Raw genomic sequence first — 21,200 nt, 5'->3', positions numbered from 1 at the left:
TCAGGGTGCTGCGGAGCTGATGTTTTCAAAACAACCCACCCTGTCAATGTGGGGCAGGGATAACATTGCAGGGATAGAGAGGATCAGGAAAAAATATATATTTTGAATTAGAAGAAATCTACAGAAGACAATCAAGCATTTTTCTCCTAAAACTGACCACTTAGTACGGCCTGTCCGTACAGGAGGTCACTCGAATTCTGAGTTGGGATGTGAGGAAGTGGGATCTAGACAGGAAATGCTTTTCAACCTTAGCCCCTTTCTGTGATGACCATATTGTTAGAGGCCTTCCTTTACAGTGGTTGGATTACTCTCTTAAAACATGGCAGTGCCAAATATCTCATACACAGAATCTTGGGCCACTATCTCTTTGCAGGGATTGTTAATGGTTGGGCAAGTGTTAAAATAGTTCTCAGCAGGCAACGGGCTCTTCTCAGTTGGACCACTCTTTCTTCCTTCTTCCCCTGTGTTTGTTACAGCCCTAGGCTATTGTTCTTCATGTCCAGTGAGATCTTTCTTTGCTCCACTCCTGATGGGGTTTTCCTCTCATTTGTCTCGCAGGTAACCTCTGAATGAACCTTGTGAAGAACACTTTGCCCTTTTTTAACATCTGAAATGAAAGTACACAGCACTGACAAAAAGAAGAAATAAGTTGGAGAAATTATATTTCAAGCTACATACCTGTGTATTCAAGGAGGCAAGGGAGATGTGTGCTGTAAGAAGAGGAGCTTCGTAAAGAGAAATGAAGACTCCAGCAAGGCAAAGACTGTTTAGTAGTAAATAATTGGGAATTTCTGGCATCATAATTGAATAATAAATGTTAAAGAATGGAAAATTCCTTGTCAAAACCAAACACGAGGGAGAAGTTACATAATTGTGTTAATTGTGGGAAATGTTTCATTGGAAGATATTTTCTTACTAAACATCAACAAACTCACACAGGAGAGAAACCATATATATGTGTGGAATGTGGAAAGAGCTTCAGTCAGAGTGGACATCTGCATATCCATCAAATGACCCATGTAGGGGAGAAGCCACATAAATGCCTGGAATGTAGAAAGAGCTTCAGTCAGAGTGGAGATCTGCGTAACCATCAAAGGACCCACACAGGGGAGAAGCCACATAAATGCATGGAATGTGGAAAGAGCTTCAGTCAGAGTGGAAATCTGCGTTCCCATCAAAGGATCCACACAGGCGAAAAGCCACATAAATGCATAGAATGTGGAAAGAGCTTCAGTGAGAGAGGAAAGCTGCGTATCCATCAAAGGACCCACACAGGGGAGAAGCCACATAAATGTATGGAATGTGGAAAGAGCTTCAGTCAGAGTGGACATCTGCGTACCCATCAAAGGATCCACACAGGCGAGAAGCTACATATATACGTGGAATGCGGCAAGAGCTTCAGTAAGAGTGGACATCTGCGTACCCATCAAAGGATCCATACAGAGGAGAAGCCACATAAATGCATGGAATGTGGAAAGAGCTTCAGTCGCAATACAAGTCTGAATATCCATCAAAGGACCCACACAGGAGAGAAGCCATATAAATGCCTGGAATGTGGAAAGAGCTTCAGTAAGGGTGGACATCTGCGTTCCCATCAAAGGATCCACACAGGGGAGAAGCCACATATATGCATGGAATGTGGAAAGAGCTTCATTCAGAGTGGAGATCTCCATACTCATGAAAGGATGCACACAGGAGAGAAGCCACATAAATGCGTGGAATGCGGCAAGAGCTTCAGTATGGGTGGACATCTGCGTACCCATCAAAGGATCCACACAGGGGAGAAGCCACATAAATGCATGGAATGTGGAAAGAGCTTCAGTGAGAGTGGAAATCTGCGTAATCATCTAAGGACCCACACAGGAGAGAAGCCACATAAATGCCTGGAATGTGGAAAGAGCTTCAGTCGTAGTGGACATCTGCGTTCCCATCAAATGATCCACACAGGGGAGAAGCCACATAAATGCATGGAATGTGGAAAGAGCTTCAGTGAGAGTGGAACGCTGCGTATCCATCAAAGGACCCACACAGGGGAGAAGCCACATAAATGCATGGAATGTGGAAAAAGTTTCAGTGAAAGTGGAACGCTGCGTATCCATCAAAGGACCCACACAGGAGAGAAGCCATATAAATGCCTGGAATGTGGAAAGAGCTTCAGTACGAGTGATCATCTGCGTACCCATCACAGAATCCATACAGGGGAGAAGCCACATAAATGCATGGAATGTGGAAAGAGCTTCAGTGAGAGTGGAAAGCTGCGTATCCATCAAAGGACCCACACAGGGGAGAAGCCACATAAATGCATGGAATGCGGAAAGAGCTTTAGTCAGATTGGAGATCTCCGTATCCATCAAAGGACCCACACAGGGGAGAAGCCACATAAATGCATGGAATGTGGAAAGAGCTTCAGTGAGAGTGGAACGCTGCGTATCCATCAAAGGACCCACACAGGGGAGAAGCCACATAAATGCATGGAATGTGGAAAAAGTTTCAGTGAAAGTGGAACGCTGCGTATCCATCAAAGGACCCACACAGGAGAGAAGCCATATAAATGCCTGGAATGTGGAAAGAGCTTCAGTACGAGTCATCATCTGCGTACCCATCACAGAATCCATACAGGGGAGAAGCCACATAAATGCATGGAATGTGGAAAGAGCTTCAGTGAGAGTGGAAAGCTGCGTATCCATCAAAGGACCCACACAGGGGAGAAGCCACATAAATGCATGGAATGCGGAAAGAGCTTTAGTCAGATTGGAGATCTCCGTATCCATCAAAGGACCCACACAGGGGAGAAGCCACATAAATGCATGGAATGTGGAAAGAGCTTCAGTCAGAGTGGAAATCTGCGCACCCATCAAAGTATTCACTCAGGGAAGAAGACACATAAATAAAAGAAGTGCATAGAAGCCAGAATGGATGTCCAAAGAACTTCTAACTAGGCTACGACTCAAAAGAGACATGAAGAAGAAGTGGAAAAGGGGAGAAATCGCCAAATGATAGAATCATAGAGTTGCAAGAGACCTCAGGGGGCATCTAGTCCAACTCCTGCCAAGAAGCAGGAAATTGTATTCAAATCACCCCCAAGAGATGGCCATCCAGCCTGTTTAAAAGCATCCAAAGAAGGAGCCTCCACCACACTCAGCGGCAGAGAGTTCCACTGCTAAACAGCTCTCACAATTAGGAAGTTCTTCCTCATGATCAGGTGGAATCTCCCTTCCTGTAGTTTAAAGCCATTGTTCTGCATCCTAGTCTCCAGGGCAGCACAAAACAAGCTTGCTCCCTCCTCCCTATGACTTCCCCTCACGCATTTGTACATGGTTATAGACCCAAACAACTCCTGTCCCGCCAACCTCACGTCGATCCCAGCCAAAATTCTGGAAAAAATCATTAAGTTAGTGGTTCACAAACATTTAGAATGTAATGCGGTCATTGTTAATACTGCAGTCAGCATGGATTTCTCATAAATAAGTCATGCCAGGCTAATCTGATTTCTTTTTTCGATAGAGTTACAAGCTGGTTCGATGCAAGGAACCCATGGATGTAGCATATCTGGATTTCAGTAAGGCTTTCGACAAGGTCCCTCATGACCTTCTGGCAAACAAACTAGTCCAATGTGTGCTAGGCAAACCTCCAGTTATTATTATTATTTATTCATTTTTATCCCAGTTTTCTCCTGTGGGTGGGATTCAAAGAATTTCTCCTGTCGTGGGATTCATTAAGTTTGCAGACGACACCAAACTGGGAGGGATAGCTAACTCCAGAAGACAGGAGTAGAATTCAAAACGATCTTGACAGATTAGAGATGGGCCGAAACTAACAAAATGAAATTCAACAGGGACAAATGCAAGATACTTCACTTAGGCAGAAAAAAATGAAATGCAAAGATATAGAATGGGGGACGATGCCTGGCTCGACAGCAGTACGTGTGAAAAAGACCTTGGAGTCCTCGTGGACAACAAGTTAAACATGAGCCAACAATGTGATGCGGCAGCGAAAAAAGCCAATGGGATTTTGGCTTGCATAAATACGGGTGTAGCGTCTAGATCCAGGGAAGTCCTGCTCCCCTCTATTCTGCCTTGGTCAGACCACACCTGGAATCACACTGTGTCCAATTCTGGGCACCGCGGTTGAAGGGAGATGTTGATAAGCTGGAAAGCGTCCAGAGGAGGGCAACTAAAATGATTAAGGGTCTAGAGAATAAGCCCTATGAGGAGAGGCTTAAAGAGCTGGACATGTTTAGCCTGCAGAAGAGAAGGCTGAGAGGAGACATGATAGCCATGTACAAATACGTGAAGGGAAGTCCTAGGGAGGAGGGAGCAAGCTTGTTTTCTGCTGCCCTGCAGACTAGGACACAATGGAACAATGGCTTCAAACTACAGGAAAGGAGATTCCACCTGAACATCAGGAAGAACTTCCTCACGGTGAGAAGTGCTGTTCGGCAGTGGAACTCTCTCCCCCGGACTGTGGTGGAGGCTCCTTCTTTGGAGGCTTTTAAGCAGAGGCTGGATGGCCATCTGTCGGGGGTGCTTTGTATGAGATTTTCCTGCTTCTTGCAGGGGGTTGGACTGGGTGGCCCATGAGGTCTCTTCCAACTTTACTATTCTATCGTTCTATGAGGCATTCAACATAAAAAATTCATACAAATAGATACAAGCACGATACATAGTCAATTAAAACATCATATCCTGATATAAAAACCCAATTAACATATCAAATAAAGCAATATTTAAGAATGTACAGCAAACACCATTTAAAGATATCCATAACCTCTGGCCACTGAAGTTATTTGTCAAATATTATCAAAATATTTATCAGACTGGCAGTGCCTATTATCATTCATCTGAGAAGGCCTGGCTCCACAGAAAGGTTTTAATAACCCATAGGAATAGCAAATGTAAATAACAACTGCTCAAAATATTGCTGGAGAGGATGCCAAGAATCGGGAACATACATACATATGTGGTGGCTGTGTCAATATGTAAATAATTTCTGGGGAAAGGTATTTAGAGAGATAGAAGACATAATGAACATTTCAGTAGAAAGAAGTCTTAGCATGGCTTTATTATCATTCTATAATAGTAAACAGTTGAATAAAGAGGACAAAGATGCAGAAACAACCTTATTAAACCTTGCAAGAGTGCTTATAGCAAAGAATTGGAAAAGGGAGATAAATATAGAGATAGAAGAATGGTATAAGGAAGTATGGAAACTGGGGAGAAATGATAGGTTGATATGGAAATTGAAAGTTAAACGAGGGATATGGAAACAAAGTGATTGTGATGATGTCTGGAGAAAATGTATTGGAAGAGGATTCAAAAAGAAAGAGGGAAAATTACCTCCAGAAGAGGAAATAAAATGGAATTTTAGACAGATGATAAATAAAAGAAGTTTCTTGGGGGAGGGAGCACGGTGGTGAGGGAAATAAAATCTGTATAAACGTGAAAATAACAGTAGGTGTCACATGTTAATGTATTGTGGATTGTAGTGAATCTTATGTGGCTGCTGTAGAACAAAGGATGTATGAAAAAGTTTAAAAATTAATAATAAATCTTTGTAATTTGTATAAACATGCTGGTGGGCCGGAGTTCTCCCCAAGCCCCCTCCCTGCCCGGAGGACTGGCTGCCCAGAGAAGAAGAGAGCTTCTCCCTCCGGCCACACCCACCTCCCACTTCCGCTCTTCCTTCCTCTCCGCAACACACCAACACTGGACTGTGGTGGAGGCTCCTTCTTTGGAGGCTTTTAAACAGAGGCTGGATGGCCATCTGTCGGGAGTGCTTTGAATGAGATTTTCCTACTTTTTGGCAGGGGGTTGGACTGGATGGCCCACGAGGTCTCTTCCAACTCTATGCTTCTATGATTCTAGAGCGACAACTGGGTCATTTCCTGTCCTCTGGAGGGAAGAATGGGAGGGACTTGTATGTGCCCTTCCCTGCTACCTGCCATTTGTGAGTGGCCTTGCCGTAACTGTCGTCGGATGTCATCCATCGCCATCCTTGTTGTATAAAGTTCTTACTGTGTTTGTGAGTATCTTTGTATATTAAATAGTTATGAGTAGCGAATAAATCAAGGATAGAACCTCCAAGGATTTTGCATTAAAGTCAGAACTCTGGAGTGTTTATTCAAAGAGATGAGCTACTTTACAAGGCCAGAGGCCATGAAACTGGGACCAGGACTCTGCCGTGTTTTGGGGGTTGGAATCATCTACTTGCCTATGAGACAGTCTGTCCCACTACGTAGATGGAGGAGGCCATGAGAGGATTGAATTTACATGGCTACCTAGCAGGGGTGTTGTGTGTGTTCTTACTCTGCTTCTCCTTTTCTTCCTCCCCTCGCCAACACTGACCAGTTGTGCAGGCCTCACCTAAACAATAGAAAGCATTAGCCGAAGGTAAGAGCAGTTCAGTCGTGGAGAATGCTCCTACTGGTGAAATGGCAGACAAAGGTTTGAGGCAATGAGACAAAGAGAGTTCCAGTGGCTGTAGAAAAATGACGTCTTTATTCTCAATGGCCAATGAGAATACAGCAATAAAGAAAAAGGAGACCTTCTTCTGTAATCAGGAAAGCGAAGGTAACTTAGACAAAGAAACACAGATCCTTATATACTATTTTGGCCTGCCTCTATCTACGTCACACAGGTATTATCAATCACCAATTAATGTCAAAAAAGTCTTACTGGGCACTTAACTAAAAGCTTATCTTTGCATTTTCCTAAAATATAGACTACTTTCAAGACCTCCATTAGGTGTTATCTTTGGAATCCTCGCCTCATCCATTAGGGATTCTCATTAATTAAGGAGAATCCCCTTATCTCAGCTGTCAGAGACCTATTAGCACTGGAATTCTCGTCTCATCAATTAGGGGTTCTCATTAATTAAGGAGAATCCCAGTTATCTTAGCTGTCAGAGACTTAATGGCACTCCCCTCATGGCGCCAGGTCTTATCTTGACATCCCAAAAAAGCCTTAATTTGCCTTTTGTCCATTAGCTTATCTATTCTGGTTGATACTTAACATGTCTCAGTGAACTTTGGTCTTGCTATGGGTAGACAGTTATTTTGCTGAGCAGAGTGTAGTTTTTAAGGCTAGCACACAATCTGCTGGTGATTACATTTCTCTTATATCTATTTCTTTAACATGATTACATTCAATATATGGTTTCCAATACAAGTATTATATTTTCCCAATACACCTTTATCACTGGGAGTCAACAAGAGTCTCATCTAAAGAAACAGCATGGTCTTCTGTTGGGGGTGCTTTGGTTGTTTCTTCTGGCATGGTCTGAAGGTGATTAGCTCCTCAGCACACAAGAAAATCTGATTGTGAGGAGGAGGAAGAGGAAGAGATGTGTGTTCTTTAGCCTTAAAACCACTGGATCAGCCTGGCGCCTCCTTGCCCCCCCTCCCCCCTGCCAGGAAGGAGCAGTAGCGAGAGGGAGAGTCAGCCGTGAAGGCGCGGGCGGGTCTGCCTGGAGACCGGTGACGCGGTGAGATGGAACTCGATTCCCATTGGCAGGTCCCGGGAAGGACCATTAGTGACAGGACGGCGAAGAAAACCCTCCGGGGGAGTTTCTGCCCGGAGACCGATGACGTAGAAGATGAAGGCGAATTCCTATTGGCGGATCCTGGGCATTGGGAAGAAAGGGAAGAAGGCGGGGAAGGAGGAAACATAAATAATGCAAATGACAACAATCAAGAGATGTTTCCCGCCCTTTCCTTCTTGCTCTGACAGCCTGTCTCCGTCTCAGTCTCATTCTCTGGGGCTGCAGTGCCGTTCAACTACCGAGAAGCCCCGCCTCTCTGTGGGTCTCCTGCCCGCGGCCGCCATGTTTGGTCCGGGAGGAAGTCCAGCGAGAGGGGACGCCTGCGCTTCCTAGAGAGGCCGGGGAGTCCCGTGATGGGCGGTGAGGGGGTGGAAATCAGCGGCCTTTCGGGGAGAAGAGGAGGTCAGGGCGGGGGTGTTGGGCCCCGCGTTTCCCCCTTTGGCACTGCTGACAGGCCTCCCTTCCTCCCTTCCTTCGGGGCTTCGCGAGGGAGCTGTCTGTCTGCCCCGGAGAGGCTGCGGCCTGCTCTGCCCTCAAGGTAACGGCGGCGCCCCTGTGCATGCGCATCCCCCACCCCCAGAGGAAACGCAGGTGGCCCCCCTTGAGCTGGATTCCGTGGCCGAGGAGACTCGAGTTATCTCTGCCCTCTGGTCCCCGGGATATTCTTATATTTATCTTATACAGTAGAGTCTCACTTATCTAAGCTAAACGGGCTGGCAGAAGCTTGGATAAGCGAATATCTTGGATAATAAGGAGGGATTAAGGAAAAGCCTATTAAACATCAAATTAGGTTATGATTTTACGAATTAAGCAAAACAGTTTGAGTTTAATTCACTCTACTGCTTAAAACATATAGTGCAGGGTTGAGCTTTTACTCATATATGCACAAGTAACAAAATAGAGTTCAATTCACTCTTTTGCATCTTTCTATAACAATATTATAGTTGCGCAGTGTGCTGCAAGTAGTTGTCTTCTTTTGCTTTTCTGCATATGAGGAGGAGGTTGGTAAGTAGAAATGAGAGAAGTCTCTGATATGAGAAATGTTTGTTGCAGGGAACAAAACCAACCTCTGTACACGGCATTCATTGACCTTGCAAAGGCATTCGACACAGTGAATCACAGTGCTCTCTGGATCATCCTCCAAAAAATCAGGTGCCCTAACAAATTTGTGAACATCCTGCGGCTCCTCCATGATGACATGATGGCAACAGTCTTGGACAGCAACGGCTCCCAAAGTGACCCACTTAAGGTGGAATCGGGTGTCAAGAAGGGATGTGTCATTGCCCCCACCTTATTTTCCATCTTCATCGCTATGATACTTCACCTTGTTGATGGGAAGCTTCCAACCGGAAATCATCTATCGGACAGATGGCAAGCTATTTAACCTCAGCAGACTGAAAGCCAAAACCAAGGTCACCACAACATCTGTTATAGAACTCCAATATGCTGATGACAACATAGTCTGGGCGCACTCAGAAGAAGACCTACAAGCCACTCTGAACACCTTCGCAGAAACATACGAGAAGCTCGGCCTCTCACTGAACATCGAGAAAACCAAAGTGCTCTTCCAACAGGCACCAGCTCATCCCTCTGCAAAGCCAGGAATACAGCTTAACGGTGTCACATTAGAAAACGTTGACCATTTCCGCTCCCTTGGCAGCCACCTCTCCACAAAAGTCAACATCGACACTGAAATACAACACCGCCTGAGCTCCGTGAGTGCAGCATTTTTCAGAATGAAGCAGAGAGTGTTTGATGACCGGGACATCCGTAGAGAGACCAAGGTGCTTGTTTATAAAGCCATTCCCCTCCCAACCCTGCTCTACGCCTGCGAAACATGGACTGTCTACAGACGTCACACCAAACTCCTGGAGCGTTTCCATCAGCGTTGCCTCAGGAAAATCCTGCAAATCCCTTGGGAAGACAGGCGGACAAATGTCAGCGTGCTTGAGGAAGCAAAGTCCACCAGCATTGAAGCCATGCTCCTACGCCATCAACTCCGCTGGACTAAAGGCCACGTTGTCCGAATGCCCAAAGATCACCGTCTCCCAAAGCTGTGGCGCAGACGGGAGAGCAAACCAGTTGCAATTAACTGCAATGAATCACTGACCAGGAGGTCATGAGTTCGAGGCCCGCTCGGAGCTATGTTGTTTGTCACAAAGACCTATGTTAAAAGGCATTGAATGTTTGCCTATATGTGTAATGTGATCCTCCCTGAGTCCCCTTCGGGGTGAGAAGGGCGGAATATAAATGCTATAAATAAATAAATAATAAAGCAGTTGCTCTACTCCGAACTCAAGAACGGGAAACGGAATGTTGGTGGGCAGGAAAAGAGATTTAAAGATGGGCTTAAAGCCAACCTTAAAAACTGTGGCATAGACACTGAGAACTGGGAAGCCCTGGCCCTTGAGCGCTCTAACTGGAGGTCAGCTGTGACCAGCAGTGCTGCGTAGTTCGAAGAGGCACGAATGGAGAAACGTGCCAAGAGGAAGGAGCGTCAAGCCAACCCCCACCGGGACCGCCTTCCACCTGGAAACCGATGTCCTCACTGCGGGAGAATATGCGGGTCAAGAATCGGTCTCTTCAGCCACCTAAGAACCCACCCCCAAGATGGAAGACAATCGTCCTCGAACTACAAGGGATCGCCTAAGTAAAGTCATGTTTCTCCTTCTTTCTTCCCCTCAATGGTAATCCATCTAGAGAGCTGCAATCCTCCAGGAGACTCCCACAAGGTCACGGCTTCCTCCATCAAAGTTTGCAAAAGTCGGCACTTCTCGTTGGCTTATTTATGTGTAGTCAGGTGAACTCCTGCCCTTATTTTGAGATCGTTGGAGGCACTGTTCTTGCTAATGATTATGTCATTTCGTCTGCTGCCATTCCTAAACCGGAAGTCCAAGTCGAGGTCTTTGAATATCAATTGTTTCTAACCATACATCAATATTGTTTGCCAAATTAGATGCTCTGAGGAAGGCCAGCTAAGTTCTACAATTAGTCCTAGACATAGGGCCAAGCAGGGCTGCATACTGGCAAAGTAAATATTTCATTACTTTTTTGTTATGTAATTGCACAAGGGAGGAAGCTTCCAGGCCCCCTTTCTCCCCTTTTTTTTTTTAGAACTATCAGGATGAAACTTGCTACTGTGGTAGAACACATTTACCACTGTCTAGCCCCCCACCCACACACACACAGGTTTCAGAACTTTTCACTCAATCACTGATTTTGGGGAATTGAAAAAAGTTTTTGTGAACAACACATTTTTACAAAAACTACAAGAGCGATTTCCTTGAATTTCTATTTTCAATGATACAACATAACCAGGGCATCATTCCCACCAAGTTCCATAAATATTTGCACATCCACTGATTTTTAGGGCATTTTAAACAACTTAAATTTAATAGTACTATTTCCCCAAAGGCCATCCAGTCCAACTGCTAGGCTGAGTACTTTCTACCCTGTGCTTCTGCATCCGTATCTCTGTTTTTGTGGGCTCAGGGTAAAAGTTCACATTTCAACTGACAAAGAGTCCTTCTCTCTGGACTTTCCACAGATATATATAAACCTTCCTTGCTTAGTTTCTCCATACCTCACAACCTCTGAGGATGTGGGCGAAACGTCAGGAGAGAAAACTTCTAGAACATGGCCAGACAGCCCGGAAACCATACAGCAACCCAGTTCACATTACCTTTGTTTTTCTCTTTACATTTGTTCTGCCTGAGGTTACATACCGTTGTGGTATAGGTTTTGGGCCTTCTCCGTGGTGACCCCCCGGCTCTGGAACTCACTCCCTAGAGAGATTAGGCAAGCCCCCACCCTTTTAATCTTTAGGAAGACCTTAAAAACTTGGCTCTTCCAACAAGCTTTTGGTGAATGATTTTCGCCCCTGTAAGGATTATCCTGGTGGTATATATCTGTTGCACTTTATTGCGCCAAATTGCTATGTGTGTGTGTGTAAAGAAATCCTTGCAAAGTTGCTTGCAAAAGATCTCTGCAAAAAGGGAGCTGAACTTTTTGCAGAGGCAAGCCACGCCTCAAACAATGTATCGGTTTGCTGGCAGATGGCTGGTTTTGTCAGTTGGGAATCTGAGCTTGCAGGGAGAGCACAGAAAAGACAGGCTCTCTAGCTATGGTCAAGTAACAGTTTAAATATGCTATGCTGTATATATTGATTGCTGATTGATTAATTATTGATCCTATGCAAGTACAAGGACATTGTACGATTGCTGAACTGTTTACTTAACTTCAACTCAACAAGTAAAGTTCCTTTGTTCTTTCAATTCCTCTGCCTGGTCTGAGTCTTTTGCACATGGTGTTAACTGGACGCTGCTGGTTCCGCTATACACACCTGCTAACACACTTTATTCTATTCCTTCAGTTGGATTCGTTCCCATGTTTACCTCATTCTTAGTCTCTTATCTATGATAACATTCTTGGATACCTTTCTTGACTTCATTCCTCGATATATGCACTTTATGGTGGCGGGGTATAAAAATAAAGTTGTTGTTGTTGTTGTTGTTGTTATTATATTGGTAAGAATGTAATATGGTATAGGTCTTGTAATAATACAATATGTCAAGGAACTTTGCGGCCTAATGTGCTCTCAATGTCTCCAGGTGTCTTGCTTTAGAAACGTGGGGCAGGGATCACGCTGCAGGGAAAGAGAAGATCAAGAAAATATATTTTTTGTGAGTTGGAAGAAATCTACACAAGACAATGAAGGACCTTTCTCCCAAGACTGATCACTTGGGATGGTCTGTCCGTACAGGTGGTCACTCAAGTTCTGAGTTGGGATGTGAGGAAGCGGGATCTAGACAGGAAATGCTTTTCAACGTTAGCCCCTTTCTGTGCTGACCATATTGTTAAAGGTCTTTCTTTACCAAGGTTGAATCACACTCTTAACATATTGCAGTGCAAGAAATCTCATTCACAGAATCCTGGGCCACCATCCCCTTTGTATCTGAGCAGGGATTTCTCTTTGTTTGGCAATTGGCTCTCTGAGTTGGGCCAGTCTCTCTCCCTTCTTCCCCAGCATTTGCTACAACACTAGGCTATTGTTTTTCATATCCAGTGAAATCTTTCTTTGCTCCACTCCTGATGAGATTTCCCTCTCATTTGTCACAGGTAACCTCCGAATGAACCTTCTGAAGAACACTTTGCCCTTTGTTTTTGGACTGAAATGAAAGTACACAGCACTGACAAGAACAAGAAATAAGTTGGAGAAATATTTCAAGCTACATACCTGTGTATTTAAGAAGGAAAGGGAGGACTGTGCTGTAAGAAGAGGAAGACTACAACAATCAAAACAAAGACTCAGAAGAGAAAATCGTGTTCACTGTACATATCTGTGAACTTCTGGCATAATATCTGAATCATAAATGTAAAAGAATGGAAAATCTCAATTACCTGTCAAAATCACACACAGGAGAAAAACTACGTAATTGTTTGGACAGTGGGAAATGTTCCAGTGGGAGAACTTCCCTTACTAAACTTCAACAAACTCACACAAAGAAGAAGCCATATAAGTGCGTGGAATGTGGAAAGAACTTCAGTCAGAGTGGACATCTACATATCCATCAAAGAATCCACACAGGGGAGAAGCCATATAAATGTGTGGAGTGTGGAAAGAGCTTCACTCACAGTCTGAGTCTGCGTACTCATCAAATGACACATACAGGGGAGAAGCCACATAACTGCATGGAATGTGGACAGAGCTTCAGTCGCAATGAGAGTCTGCGTACTCATCAAAGGACACATACAGGGGAGAAGCCACATAATTGCATGGAATGTGGAAAGAGCTTCAGTCGTAGTGACAGTCTGCGTACTCATCAAAGGACACATACAGGGGAGAAGCCACATAACTGCATGGAATGTGGAATGAGCTTCAGTCAGAGAGCACATCTGCGTTCCCATCAAAAGACCCACACGGGAGATAAACCACATAAATGCGTGGAGTGTGGAAAGAGCTTCAGTTGCAGTGGGAATCTGCGTACTCATCAAAAGACACATACAGGGGAGAAGCCACATAACTGCATGGAATGTGGAAAGAGCTTCAGTCGCAGTGAGAGTCTGCGTACTCATCAAAGGACACACACAGGGGAAAAGCCTCATAAATGCTTGGAATGTGGAAAGAGCTTCAGTCGCAGTGGCAGTCTGTGTACTCATCAAAGGACACATACAGGGGAGAAGCCACATAATTGCATGGAATGTGGAATGAGCTTCAGTCAGAGAGCACATCTGCATTCCCATCAAAAGACCCACACGGGAGAGAAACCACATAAATGCATGAAGTGTGGAAAGAGCTTCAGTGAGAGTGGAACGCTATATTCCCATCAAAGGATGCACACAGGGGAGAAGCCACATAAATGCATGGAATGTGGGAAGAGCTTCAGTCAGAGTGGACATCTGCGTGCCCATCAAAGGACCCACACAGGGGAGAAGCCACATAAATGCATGGAATGTGGAAAGAGCTTTAGTGAGAGTGGAAAGCTGCGCTCACATCAAAGGATGCACACAGGGGAGAAGCCACATAAATGCATGAAATGTGAAAAAACCTTCAGTCATAGTGTGACTCTGCGTACCCATCAAAGGACTCACACAGGAGAGAAGCCACATAAATGCATGGAATGTGGAAAGAGCTTCAGTCACAGTGCAAGTCTGCATGCCCATCAAAGGACCCACACAGGAGAGAAGCCACATAAATGCATGGAATGTGGAAAAAGCTTCAGTAAGAGGTGCAGTCTACGCATCCATCAAAGGACACATACAGGGGAGAAGCCACATAAATGCATGCAATGTGGAAAGAGTTTCAGTGAGAGTGGAAAGCTGCGTTGCCATGAAAGGACCCACACAGGAGAGAAGCCTCATAAATGCTTGGAATGTGGAAAGAGCTTCAGTCACAGTGTGAGTCTGCATGCCCATCAAAGGACCCACACAGGGGAGAAGCCTCATAAATGCTTGGAATGTGGAAAGAGCTTCAGTCACAGTGTGTATCTGTGTACCCATCAAAGGACCCACACAGGGGAAAAGCCTCATAAATGCTTGGAATGTGGAAAGAGCTTCAGTCAGAGTGCGAGTCTACGTACCCATCAAAGGACCCATACAGGGGAGAAGCCATATAAATGCATGGAGTGTGGAAAGAGCTTCAGTCAAAATGGAGGTCTGCGTATCCATCAAAGGACCCACATAGGAGAGAAGCCACATAACTGCAAGGAATGTGGAAAGAGTCACAGTGCAAATCTATGTCTCCATCACAGGACGCACATCAGGGGAGAAGCCACATAACTGTATAGACTTCAGTCACAATATGAGTCTGCGTATGCATCGAAGGACCCACATAGGAGAGAAGCCACATAAATGCATGGAATGTGGAAAGAGCTGCACACAAGGTTCAGCATGCATTAGACATCAAAGAACTCACACACGGCTGGAGGACACCTGCATGTATGTTTCCTAGTTCTGCTAAAAGTATGTCCCCACTCAAGGGTCCAGGCAGAAAAAAATGAGAAAATGAACAGAAAAATGAAGGCTGCCATCTTGGTCTGTATCTATCATGTACAGCACTTTCTGTGGTCTGGCTTTACTGATTCTGGGGGCAGGTCTCTCACAGAGGAGGACTTTTCTCAGTATTCCAGCCAGCTTGGCTTCTGGGATGATCTGTGAAGGCTTTCTGAAATGAGCAGCAGCTGAGATCACACGATAAAGGGGTTCTGGAAAAGAATAGCTCTTTTGTTGCAGATAATATCATACAAATGATGCAAGAAACCTGATGAAACATCAAAGTTGGCTCTCGAAACACATCAGAAAATCTACGAAGCAGCCACCACTGATAGCTTCCGCCAGATCTCGACCGCTCAAATATTTAAAATTGTTCGCAACATCATAAATCCAACCCATCCAGCCAAAGATATGGCCAGTCAAGATATTACAGCAGAGACCTTTCAGAGCTACTTCATAAATAAGATCAATCTGCTTCGCGAAGGGCTACCTCCCACAGAGGACACATTGAGGGAACTAGAAGCTTTCTGGCCATCTAGTGACAAACTTCTAGAACTTTTTGTGCCATTAGAAATTGAAGATCTGGAAAAGACTCTAGCTGCAGCAAGACCAACTACCTGCTCCCTCGACCCTTGCCCCTCCCGGTTGGTTAAGGAGTGCTGGGAGGAATTACGAGATCCCTTAAGGGACATCATTAACAGCTCCTTGGAACAAGGAATCTTCCCAGAGTGTCTTAAAGAAGCAGTGGTTCACCCTCTTCTGAAAAAACCAAGTCTAGACGCCACCATACCTAGTAACTACTGCCCAGTTTCAAACCTTCCGTTTTTGAGCAAGGTGATTGAACGGACAGTGGCGGGACAGCTACAGCAATTCTTAGATGAGACTGCAGGCTTAGACCCCTTCCAATCAGGCTTTCGTTCAGGTCATGGGACAGAGACTGTCTTGATAGCTATTACTGACGAAATTCGTCGTCAATTAGACCGGGGCGGATCAGCGCTATTGGTACTCTTTGACCTTACAGCTGCATTCGACACCGTGGACCATGACTTGCTGATCCATCGATTGGCTATGTCTGGTGTACGAGGTTTAGCTCTTCAATGGTTCAATTCGTTTCTCCGGGACCGGAGACAGAGGGTGGAGTGGTCAGGCCAAAGCTCTGAGAGCTCCTGCCTTTGCTGTGGAGTTCCCCAGGGTGCTATCCTTTTGCCCCTGTTATTTAACATCTACGTCCGACCACTTGCTGGACTTGTGCAGAGCTTTGGCCTAGAGTGCTACCAGTATGCAGATGATACCCAGCTACTCTTGCGTCTCGAACCTGGGACAACCACGATTCCTGAGAATTTTAAGCTGTGTTTGGAAGCAGTGATGAGTTGGCTGCGAGCGAGTAGACTAAAAGTGAATCCCGCAAAAACTGAGATACTCTGGCCCGGCCAGCCACCAGAGTTAACCCAGTCACTGCCTGATTTTGATGGGGAAGTTCTGGTTCCGTCTGCTACTGTTAAAAGCCTTGGGGTTGTATTGGACTCATCGCTGACGATGGAGGCCCAGATCACTGCCATAAGTAAGCAGGACTTTTTTCATTTTCGCCAGGCAAGGAAATTGGCATCCTACCTCTTGACAGAAGCATTGGCAACAGTAATCCATGCAACAGTCACCACTAGGTTGGATTATTGTAACGCCTTATACGCCGGCCTTCCGAAGACAAAAACCCAGAAGATCCGAATGGTCCAAAATGCGGCGGCTAGGCTGCTAGCGGGATCATCTCTAAGATCCCATATTACACCGATTCTGAAACAACTGCATTGGCTACCAATAGAACATCGGATCTCTTACAAGATACTGATCCTGACATTTAGAGCTCGAAATGGCCAAGGACCATTCTATCTTAGGGACCGCCTCATTCCTTTCTTCCATCAGTGGTCACCTCGATCATCCCAGGAAAATCTCCTCTATGTACCAGGCTCTAGGGAGGTACGCCTGGAAGCTACAAGGCGTAGAGCCTTTTCGACCTATGCTCCAATTCTGTGGAACTCATGGCCTCCATATGTGAGAGCAATGTCGGAGTTGCGACCTTTTGGAAAAGCGCTCAAGACTTGGCTGTTTGGTTGTGCATTTAAGTAAATCTGACCAAATTTGCCAAATCTTCACTGTTGAATGTGTTTAGGTTGAATGTTTTTATGTTGAATGTTTTTATGATGAATGTTTTCTATTGTGGAATGATACTTTAAATTGTAAGTCGCTCGGAGCACTCTGGTGGAGAGCGACTAATTAAGAAATAAAGTGAAGTGAAGTGAAGTGAAGAAATTATTCCAAATTTAGAAATCTTATTTAATGAGATACTAAAGAATAGAACAATCCCTGAAACATGGAAAAGATCCGAAATAATCACAATCTTAAAACCCAATAAAGACGAGTCCAACCCCAACTCTTACAGGCCAATCACCCTATGCAACGTTGATTATAAAAAATTTACAAAGCTCCTTGCTAATAGATTAACAGACATAATCCCAAAACTAATAGGGGAAGACCAATACGGTTTTGTTAAAAATAGAAGACTTGCAGACCCAAATAGAAATATACTCAATGCAATCAATCAAGTTACTAGAGAAAAAGAAAAACTTTTGTTATTAAAAGTGGATGTCTACAAAGCATTTGACACGGTCAGCCATCAATATCTTCAGCAAGTCTGTGAAGAATATAATTTGGGGAGAGAGTTCTGTGAAGTAATTAAGGAACTTTACAAAGATAACCAAGCACAATTACTTATCAATGGAACCAGGACAAAAATAATCAAGATTAATAGTGTAACTAAATAAGGCTGTCCACTCTCCCCTATTCTATTTGCTTTGGCAATAGAACCTTTAGCAAATTCTAGTAGGGTGGATAACAAAATTAAAGGTTTCAAAATTGCAAGGGAATTAATCAAAATTAATTTATTTGCGGATGATGCCATGGTTTTAATGGGATCACCAGTGGAATCTATAAAAGAAGTTATTCATACCGTAAAAAAAATTGAGAATCTGTCAGGGTTGCCCGTTAATATTCAAAAATCAGAAATTATACATAAAACTCTGTCTTGGAAAGAGTTAAAAGAAATACAGGCCATATCTGGGATAAAATTAGGAGGAAAGAATATTTAGGCGTTTATATTCCCAAAAATTTAAATAATTCAATTAAATTATAACCATTTATGGAAAAAAGTAAACAATCAAATTCGTAATTGGAATAATCAGAACTGGGATATGTCAAACAAAATTAAGATAGTCAAAATGATGGTTCTCCCCAAATTTCTATTCCTATTTCAAGCCTTTCCATATAGTCATTACAGCTTCTTAGTAATTAACTCTTTCCAGACTATAGTACACTCTGGATGATGCCATCAGTATGCAAGAGAGGCAAGACACAAATTTCATTTAAACACTATCAATACACAAATCCCACATTAACAGATACTTCTAGAACATGGCCATACAACAACCCAAAGAAGGAAGGGTTTCTCCCTCGGCAGGGAGGGAGGAGTAGGCCACCCAATGTTTTTTGGGTTAATAGGATCCCACGACTGCCATGTAGAAAAAGATGGAATAGATAGGCGTGCATTACACATACAGTAGAGTCTCACTAATCCAAGCCTCGCTTATCCAAGTCTCTGGATTATCCAAGCCATTTTTGTAGTCAATGTTTTCAATATATCGTGATATTTTGGTGCTAAATTCGTAAATACAGTAATTACAACATAACATTACTGTGTATTGAACTACCTTTTCTGTCAATTTTGTTGTATAACAGGATGTTTTGGTGCTTAATTTGTAAAATCATAACCTAATTTGATGTTGAATAGGCTTTTCCTTAATCCCTCCTTATTATCCAAGATATTCGCTTATCCAAGCTTCTGTCGGCCTGTTTAGCTTGGATAACTGAGACTCTACTGCAGGGGTCCTCAAACTTTTAAAGCAGAGGGCCGGTCCACGATCCTTCAGACTGTGGAGGGGCCGAATTATCATTTGGAGAAAAAAATACGAACAAATTCCTATGCACACTGCACATGTCTTATTTGTAGTGCAAAACAACAACAACAATGAAAGAACAATACAATATTTAAAAATGAAAACAATTGTAACCAGCATAAACCTATCAGGATTTCAATGGGAAGTGTGCGCCTGCTTCTGGCCAATGAGATAGTCAAGTGAATTAGGATTGTTGTTGTTGTTGTTGTGTGCCTTCAAGTCATTTCAGACTTTGGACGAGCCTAAGTCTAAAATTATTTATTTATTCATTTACTACATTTATTTATTACATTTATATCCTGCTCTTCTCACCCTGAAGGGGACTCAGAGCAGCTGTATGTACATACAATATATTATATTATTAGCATAGCACAATATTAGATTATATATTACTATATTGAACTATACCACTATACTGTAATATTATATGTAATATATAACATATAATTAATATTATATGGTATTATTATTAATAGTATATTGTATAACATTATAATATTATTGTCAATATTATATGTATATACAATATATTATTAAAAATGATATAAAGTATTATATTATAAAACTGAGGGAGGGGCCAGGTAAATGACCTTGAAGGGCTGCATCCGGCCCCCAAGCCTTAGTTTGGGGACCCCTGCACTATACTGTAATATTATATGTAATATATAACATATAATTAATATTATTATCTGGTTTTGTTTTATTTTTTTTCATGTCAGGAGCAACTTGAGAAACTGCAAGTAGCTTCTGGAGTGAGAGAATTGGCTGTCTGCAAGGACGTTGCCCCGTGGACACCCAGATGTTTTGATGTTTTTACCATCCTTGTGGGAGGCTTCTCTCATGTCCCGGCATGGAGCTGGAGCTTATAGACGGAGCTCATCCGTGCTCTCCCCGGGTGGGATTTGAACCTGGCAGCTTGCAGATCAGCAGCCCAACCTTCAAGTCACAAGGCTTTAACCCACTACTCCACCGGGGGCTCTGGTGATATTATCTGGTATGAGTATTATATTGTATAACATTATAATATTATTATCAATATTATATGTAAATACAATATATTATTAAAATGATATAAAAATATTAAATTATAAAACTGAGGGCAGGGGCCAGGTCAATGACCTTGGAGGGCCGCATCCGGCCCCCGGGCCTTAGTTTGGGGACCCCTGCTCTACTGTATCTCCAGTATGTAACGATACAGTTCTCAGTAGACATGTGTTCATAGCATAGTACTCTAAAGTATTAAGGAAACCGAGAAGATGATCCCAGAGGGACAGCTGAGGCATTTCCTGTCCTCTGGAGGGACGTATCTTATACGTGTCCTTCTCTGCCATTGAGCAGCCAGCTCACAGCAGGCAGGAGGTGAAGTGTCGGGGCCGCAAAAGAGCCCTTGAGCTGGGCAGGCGACGGGGAGAGCGGCATCTCTGCAGGGCCCAGAGGTTTGTTTACAGGCACAAGAAGGACATGCCTTGACGGGAGCAGGTTGGGTCCCGGCTTCTCTCCCATTCACCCTGATCTGGGATGCTGGAGACATGGAAGGCATGGAGTTCTTGCCATTGAGTATGTTGGGAACCGCTCTGGGTCCCTTCAGGGGTGGGAGAACTGGCAGAAAAGGGCAAGGCAGACATGAATGAATCCAGGTGAGGGGGGGGGGGTTGTATTCCCTCAGCCCCGCCAAAGGGATCTCGTGGCTCCTTGAGGACTGCAGGCTTGAGCAGAGTGAGGCTGGATTCCAGCCAAAGCCAGGCCAGAGAATCACCCCCAGTCGTAGCCTTCCTTCCCCTCCCTCTGGGACTCCGACTCCCAGGACCCCCATCCCTCCTGCCAGGGCCTGTGTGGGGATGAGGATGATGGGAGCTGCACTCCAAGGGAGGCCTCCTTCCCCCTACTCCCTGCAGCAGGCATTCCCATCAGCCCCCCTTTCTTTTGGCCTTCAACTCCCAGAAGCCTCCGCTGCTTTGGGCCAAGGATAGGGGATTCTGGGTGATGGAGTCCAAAGGAGGGCAGGGATGGGGAAGGGAGGGAGGGAGGGAAATAAGGAGGGAGAGAAGGAAGGAAGGAATAAGGCAGGAATGAAGGGGTAGGAGGAAATGGCCATATAAGGAGGTACGAGCAGGCCAGGTACACAGCCGATGGGTTATCACATGATTTCCCCAAAATCATGTGTTT

General features: G+C 44.2%; 1 protein-coding gene across 5 annotated transcripts in view; it reads left to right on the top strand.

Annotated features, from left to right (window-relative positions):
• LOC100562976 (zinc finger protein 658B) overlaps positions 1 to 17,325 on the top strand; it is a 488,523-nt gene extending 471,198 nt beyond the window's left edge. For 3 of the 5 annotated variants that reach the window (XM_062973052.1, XM_062973050.1, XM_062973049.1), the window contains one exon: positions 559 to 11,813. In XM_062973052.1, coding sequence (XP_062829122.1) covers positions 825 to 2,891 — 2,067 coding nt within the window. In that variant the 5' untranslated portion in view covers positions 559 to 824 and the 3' untranslated portion in view covers positions 2,892 to 11,813. Of the gene's footprint in view, positions 1 to 558; positions 11,814 to 12,657 lie in introns of those variants that run through there. The other 2 variants (XM_016998080.2, XM_016998081.2) reach the window with 1 other exon arrangement.
• The last annotated feature ends 3,875 nt before the right edge of the window (positions 17,326 to 21,200 follow it).

Source organism: Anolis carolinensis, chromosome 2 (genome assembly GCF_035594765.1).
Source record: "Anolis carolinensis isolate JA03-04 chromosome 2, rAnoCar3.1.pri, whole genome shotgun sequence".
NCBI classification, from domain to species: domain Eukaryota; kingdom Metazoa; phylum Chordata; class Lepidosauria; order Squamata; family Dactyloidae; genus Anolis; species Anolis carolinensis.
This window is presented reverse-complemented; position numbering and strand designations above follow the sequence as displayed.